At 40.0% G+C, this 7,500-nt stretch overlaps 1 protein-coding gene across 10 annotated transcripts in view; it reads right to left on the bottom strand.

The window, feature by feature from the left end:
• The window catches only part of mbnl2 (muscleblind-like splicing regulator 2), a 125,981-nt gene that overhangs the window by 7,949 nt on the left and 110,532 nt on the right, over positions 1–7,500 (bottom strand). For 6 of the 10 annotated variants that reach the window (XM_056463403.1, XM_056463392.1, XM_056463375.1 and 3 more), the window contains one exon: positions 4,706–4,800. The exons of 1 other annotated variant lie outside the window; for it this stretch is intronic. In XM_056463403.1, the coding sequence (XP_056319378.1) occupies positions 4,706–4,800 (95 nt within the window). The remainder of the gene's footprint in view (positions 1–4,705; positions 4,801–7,500) is intronic. 3 more of the 10 variants (XM_056463411.1, XM_056463398.1, XM_056463384.1) reach the window with 1 other exon arrangement.

Consider the following 7,500-nt stretch of genomic DNA (forward strand, 5'->3'; position numbering starts at 1 on the left):
TTCCTGTCTGTCTGTTCATCTGGTTGGTCCATGTCCGTCTTTTTGTCTGGTCTGTTCCTTTCTGTATCTCTGTCTGTCCATCTGGTCTGTCCCTGTCTGTCTGTTCATCTAGTCTGTTCCTGTCTGGTCTGTCTCTGTCTGTCTGTTCTTGTCTGGTCTGTCTCTGTCTGTCTGTTCATCTAGTCTGTTCCTGTCTGGTCTGTCTCTGTCTGTCTGTTCATCTGGTCTGTTCTTGTCTGGTCTGTCTCTGTCTGTCTGTTCATCTAGTGTGTCCCTGTCTGGTCTGTTCAATTGGTTTGTCCATGTCCGTCTTTTTGTCTGGTCTGCTCCTTTCTGTATCTCTGTCTGTCTGTCTGGTCTGTCCCTCTCTGTCTGTTCATCTGGTTGGTACATGTCCGTCTTTTTGTCTGGTCTGTCCCTTTCTGTATGCCTCTCTGTCCCTCTGGACTGTCCCTTTCTCTGGTCTGTCCCTGTCTGGTCTGTTCATCTGTTTGGTCCATGTCCATCTTTTTCTCTGGTCTGCCCCTTTCTGTATCTCTGTCTGTCTGTCTATCTGGTCTGTCCCTGTCTGTCTGTTCATTTGGTCTGTCCATGTCCGTCCTTTAGTCTGGTCTGTCCCTTTCTGTATCTCTGTCTATCTGGTCTGTCCCTTTCTGGTCTGTTCTTGTCTGGTCTGTCCCTGTCTGGTCTGTTCAATTGGTTGGTCCATGTCCGTCTTTTTGTCTGGTCTGTTCCTTTCTGTATCTCTGTCTGTCCATCTGGTCTGTTCCTGTCTGGTCTGTCCCTGCCTGGTCTGTCCCTGTCTGGTCTGTCCCTGTCTGGTCTGTTCCTGCCTGGTCTGTTCCTGTCTGGTCTGTCCCTGTCTGGTCTGTTCATGTCTGTCTTTTTGTCTAGTCTGTCCCTTTCTGTATGCCTGTCTGTTCATCTGGACTGTTCCTGTCTGTTTTTTTCTCTGGTCTATCCATCTCTGTATGCCCGTCTTTCTGTCCATCTGGACTGTCCCTGTCTGGTCTGTCCCTATCTGTTTTTTTTCTCTGGTCTGTTTGTTCATCTGGTCTGTCCCTGTCTGTCTTTTTCTCTGGTCTTTCCCTCTCTGTCTGTTCATCTGGTTGGTCCATGTCTATCTTTTTGTCTGGTCTGTCCCTTTCTGTGTCTCTGTTTGTCCATCTGGACTGTCCCTGACTGGTCTGGTCCTGTCTGTCAATTCATTTGTTCTGTCCATGTCTATCTTTTTGTCTGGTCTGTGTCTGTCTGTTCATCTGGTTTGTCTATCTATCTGTCTGTTCATCTGATCTGCATTCATTCAACTCTGTCTTTCGGTGTGTCTACCTCTATCTTGGTCTTTCTGTCCATCTCTGGGCGATCTCTGTTTGTCTTTCTGTGTGTCTGTCCCTGTCTATATATCTGTCTGTTTCTCATGATCTCTGTATGTCTGTCTATCAGTCTACCTCTCACTTGGCCTGTCTGTCTATCAGTCCAGTCTTTCTGTCTCTCTCTCCATCAATTTGTTCATCTCTTACTGTCTGTCTGTCTCCAACACTGATGTGAACACACACCAGGCCATCATGCTCTCAAAATCTCCATCATGATTCTGATGTCATTTCCTCTAATGCACTGTAAAAAAATGCAGGGTTCCACACAATTCATTCATGTTGTCCCAACACAAATCGATTAAGTTAACTTAACACTTTTAACAAATTTATGTGGATTGAACATAAAAAAATTAAGTTGTCCCAATGAAATCCCAAGAATTGTGTTGTTTCAGCTCATTTTAATTAAGTAATTTGAACAAGTAAAAAAACATATTTTTTTGAGTGTATGAATATTAACAGGTGTATTGTATGCATGTTTCAAGTCAATGTAAAATTAATATACAGTTGAAGGCAAAATTATTAGCCCTCCTGAGGTCTAAGGGTGCTTTCACACCTAGACTTTTGTTCTGGAACCTGTCTCAGTTGTCCAGTTAGTGCGGTTCATTTGGCATATGTCAATCCAGCAATCGCCAAAACAAACAGTCCAAGCCTGAATGAGGTGGTCTCGGCTCGATTAAATCAAACCCTGGAGCGAATGGATTGTAGTGAGAAAGCAAAACGATCCGAGTCAGGCTATATCACAATGTATTATGGATATGATATAGGCATATACGGCTATATATGCCTATTACATTTGCTATATTGAAATCGTTGTGCCCAATTGAGTCTGGTTTCTCTCGAGATTTTTTCATCACCTTCGCCAACTGGTGAAGTTTTTTGTTTTTCCTCGTAACTGTCACCACTATCTTGCATGGTTTGGGATCGATAGAGCTGAGCATCGATGGATTTGCTCTTCGATGTTTGGACTCTCAGTAGTGATTATTAAACCACACTGAACTGAGCTGAACTGAACTGAACTTAAACACTACAAACTGAACTACACTGTTCCTATTTACTGTGACCTTTTATGTGAAGCTGCTTTGACACAATCTACATTGTATAAGCGCTATACAAATAAAGGTGAATTGAATTGAACTATAATATATATATATATAATGATGAGTAGGGCAGGATGTCATTCGGTAAATGTGCATTTCATGTCGAATACGAAAGTGAAAGCATGCTCAACTATTAACGAGAGCTGTTTATCCATTAAGAAAATTGACTGAACAGAAGTCTTGGTTTATCTGTTATTTCTCTCTCTATTCACCTTATTCTCCGCGTACGAGTGGACGCAGCCATTTGAATCATTTTGGCTCGAGACTTCCGGTCTCATTCATCTCCATTCTTTTTAGACGTTAAAAACAGCTCGTTTTGCTGCTTGGTGTTGCAAACTGATATTTTCTTATTATAATATTCTACTTTGTCTGTATTGTCATGCAAACACTTGTTTGTAGAGTAAGTAGTTTGACCGTTTTCTGCCGTTTATTATTCCTAGTCATTTCTCCCATAGGCAGCTGAATCGGAAGTTCTAAAACAATCGCAAAAACGCTCGCACTTCCACATTGAAAAATAAGGTCAATAATGTAAAGCCTATAATGCATAATTCTAGCCAACGGCTCTGTATGAGAAAGTCTTACCTCTGATTTATACTTGGTGACGATGTCTGCAGGTGTCAACATTCAAAATTAAAGCGCAACTTTTAGCTTATAATGTCTTATCGCTCATTGGCATAAATTAAAATAAGGACGCATGACAGCTGAGCGGGAGTATAACCCTGAAACTCTGACCAATGTGAGGAGAGTTTTCTCGCACGTGACCTGTTTTAGCTATTTTGGTCCGTTTAGAAACTTTGCCATGTGAAAGCGAACCGCACCAAGAACAAAGAGCAACACTGTAACCATTTTAATCCCTGTTTCAGAACAAAGCAATCGATCTACAGGTGTGAAAGCAACTTAACAGAGCAAAGACACTTTTCACAACATTCCCTCTCACATTTTTCTTCGGTAAAGTTAAAGTTTGATCTTAGTTTGACTGGAATAATAAAAAAACATTTAATAAAATATATAAAAACAGCTAACTTCAGTATTGTTAGCCGCAAAATCTTGACGAAATAGACAGATAGACTAATAATGTATACTCAAATAAATATCATTCAAATGTAAACATCTTCAAAAGTATAATTACCAAATTATAATAGTGTATATTTAATTAAAAATAATTAAATTTTATATTTTTACATTCAGTTCTTGGAGATTTTAATGTTTTTATGATTGATAATAATACTGTGGATAATCAGAGGAAGAAGACTACCGATTATTTAAATATTGCTAACTAAGATTACAATTTTTTAATAATAATAACTCCTAATACTTCCTAATGGGATTGATAGATAACCCAAAACTTATGAACTCATTATTTCATCACCATCCCACTAAATATACTGATATTTTATATATATATATATATTTAGTATTTACTTTATCTGATTATGAAATTCATACTATATATTTATTTTGAAGAACCTGGTTGTGAGAGGTGTGTTGCAGTTCTTCATTCTCCTGCCAGGCGGCGCTGAAGAGCCTTGAACGCTCTGGCAAGAGACCCTCAGGAAACAGGTTCAATTTCACGTGGTAGGACTACAAATAACCCTCAACGTCCCAGTTCCTGAGTACATTCAGAGTCGGTGAAACAACAGGAAAAGCCCGCTTGCTGACAGGAAGGCTCCACTTAAGATCCACGGAAGTGGGAAAGCCCTCAAAGTCTCCTTATGTGACCCTCTGGCCGAACAATACCAGAGAATGGGAGCGGTCCGAAAGTGCATGATGGAAACTGATAACAGATCTGACCCCTGAATTGATGTTCACCAGCGAACGGCTATTGTCAGTGAGATGGTGTTTTCGCTAACGTACGTCATGCAGATTCCCATTTAATGGAAAGTCAATGTCGCAGTGTGTGAAACTCACCTTCTGCCTGCTTTCCCAATCTAACCCAATGAAGTGTATTTTTAGACGCGCCTGTCATCAAGATGTGTAGATGAGGAAGGATATATTGATATCGAAACAAAGCAAGGACATGCAGAACAAAACGAGAAAAATAATGCAACACAACACAACTACTATTTGCCAATGTGCGAGCTCTGAATAAGCACCGGTGCGTGTGATAAAAGCAGCATGTGTGATTTTTATTTTTTTTTTGTGATCGCCATGGCGACCGTGGCCAATGCGTTTCCGAGCGAAGTGCTTATTCAGAGCTCAGGGATTCATGAAAGAAAGCTTTTAAAAGGAGCAAACCTGATTGGCTGGTGCTGTTGTTGCGTAGGGGACACTTGTGGCAGGAGTTGTTGCTGCAGAGACAGTAGCAGGCGTAGCACTGTACATCATGGGTACTTTTTCAGGAAGGGAACCATGGAAGCAATGAACAGGTAGGTGGAGCATTATGGAAACCATGGCAACAGGTGTTTGATTGGTTGATAGGGTTTTTTTGTTGTTGTTTGTTTTTGTTGTTGGTGTTTTTAGCAATGGTGTATATTACAGAGCAGCGAGCCATCGTTAGGTTAGACCAGCAGATGGCATGCAATCACGATGCAAAGCGAGAGAAGCATGGGGGGGGGGTAATAAAACAAAAAACAAACAGAGGAAAAAGGCTGATTATAATCACCTCAAGGAAATTTATCACCATAATCAGTTGTACCCAGAGAATCTGGCATGAGTTGTTAGTGCGGTGATGGATTACATGTGCTGTTTGTTAGCCAGTCTCGCTCGGATCGGGCGAGACTTGGAAGTATTGATCCTACAATCTGCGCCAAACTTTAGAGAATGGCTTTGATTGTGTGTGTTTGTGTGTGTGTGTGTGTGTGTGGCTCAGATGGGTCATTTATGATCAAGTGGGCTATTTCTCTAGGAAACTGATCAAATTTCCCCAATCAACAGTACACGACACAACACAATGCCTATTATTAACAGCCTGTTTGCTTGGGTCTGGTGTTTTCACACAAAATACTGACTTACAATTTACTGTTTAACTCATATAAATGATGAAAATAAAGATCATTTTAAATAACGTTAATTTAATAACAATGCAAACTTTAAAAATCAACAATGAAAAATCTGATTATTAGTAATAATAATATTAAAAAAGTAAGATTTATAATGCAATTGATTGATATAATAATGGATTTTATAACAAATAACACATAAATAAATAGAGTTAAACCACAATAATGAAAAATAATCATAATACTAAATAATTCTGAAATCCTATAAATAAAATCAATATTACAAACATATAAACTAAATAAAACTACTGTAATAACAGCAATCGCACCTATTAACAATGACTACGTTTACATGGACATCAATAATCAAATATTTCATCTGATTAAGACAACATGATGAAGGTGTTTATATGAGCTGCTTTTTGAATGTTTCTGTCATGATCCTATGTTATAGCACAAAATTTGATTAAGGTCATTGCGTCACCACACTATCCACGTATCCTCCTGTGTTTTATGTAATTTCAGGTGTTTCATTTTTAATTTGTCGACTTGAAGTGAATTTTCACAAACTAATTTCGAGAGGAGCACGTGATATGATTGACTGCAGCTGGCCACCCATCTACATTCATTAGTTAGCCAATCAGATTAATCCCAACGCACTATAAGTAGACTAGAACTACTCTCTTATCTTCGTTTTCCGAAGAAACCCCCCATCCACCCCTTCTCCTCCTTTACCACGGGGAGCTCTCAAGAACCACCTGATCTCGTACTCCCCTCACATGCTCTATGGACCAGGCGGGAGCCCTGGGCTCACCTATCTCCGAGCTCAGGATTCTCTCCCGGGACAGCATGCCAAACCTGCTAACAGTTGTCAAACAATATCTAAGTGTGAACTCTTGAAATGCAGTTTGGCACTTTCACTTCAGGAACATTTCATGCATGCCCCCGTGACAAACTGAGCTATTGGATGTGAGTATGAAGTAAGAACTGGTGGAAGAGTGTTGTTTTGATGGAATTTGATTCCCGCACGCCGAATGGGAGAAAAAAAAGCCTTAGGATTTCGCGGTGTGTGTGTGTGTGTGTGTGTGTGTGTGTGTGTCTGTGGCCCTTTACTTACTCGGTAGGTGCAGAGAGTTGTGTCAAACAGCCGTGTGTGCGTATGAAATATCCTGTCACAAAATGTGTTGAATCGTCCTACATGATCCCAGCAGGCACACAACGTCATAAGACGTTAATACTAGGTTAGATTTAGATCATGATGTCAGGTGACCAAAATTCAATGTCTAGTCAGCGTCCAAGTATGCTATTTTGATGTCCAATAACAACGTCAAATTATGTTGATATTTGGTTGACTTTAGGTTGAGTTGGAAAGTGACCAAAATCCAACGTCGAGCCAACATCTTAATCCAACATTATATTGACATCAAATACTGACATTTATTTGTCAGGTACGGCAACCAAAATGATAGATGTCTGATAGACGTCATAGTGCTAACAAAATGTCAAGCTGTAACATCACTAGACGCTGATATTTGGTGGATTTTAGGTTGGACATTGATGTCGCCCCGATGTTAGGGTCTGACGTCAACCCGATACTCATTTCCAAACAAAATGCAACGTCTCCACTACGTTGGGGTACAACATCAATTTGACGTCATGTTGACGTCTTGTGCCTGCTGGGATGCTAATTGTTTTAATGCGGTGTTTACATTTCTGTACTGCACTTCAATAATGCGACTAAAATCAGCATACTCCACCAGTCTTAAGTCGCTTTCTGTTTAGTTCGATTATTACTTTAATCAGATTAAATAAATCAAAAATCGCTGTTTACATGGTCGACTCTTAATCAGAGTATTGTCTTAAATCAGATTATTAATTATTAATTCATTCATTCATTTTCTTTTCGGCTTAGTCCCTTTATTAATCTGGGGTCACCACAGCAGAATGAACCGCCAACTTATCCAGCATATTTTTTACGCAGCGGATGCCCTTCCAGCTGCAACCCATCACTGGGAAACATCCATACACACCCATTCACACACATACACTACGGCCAATTTAGCTAACCCAATTCACCTATACTGCATGTCA

This window comes from Danio aesculapii, chromosome 1 (genome assembly GCF_903798145.1).
Source record: "Danio aesculapii chromosome 1, fDanAes4.1, whole genome shotgun sequence".
Lineage (NCBI taxonomy): Eukaryota > Metazoa > Chordata > Actinopteri > Cypriniformes > Danionidae > Danio > Danio aesculapii.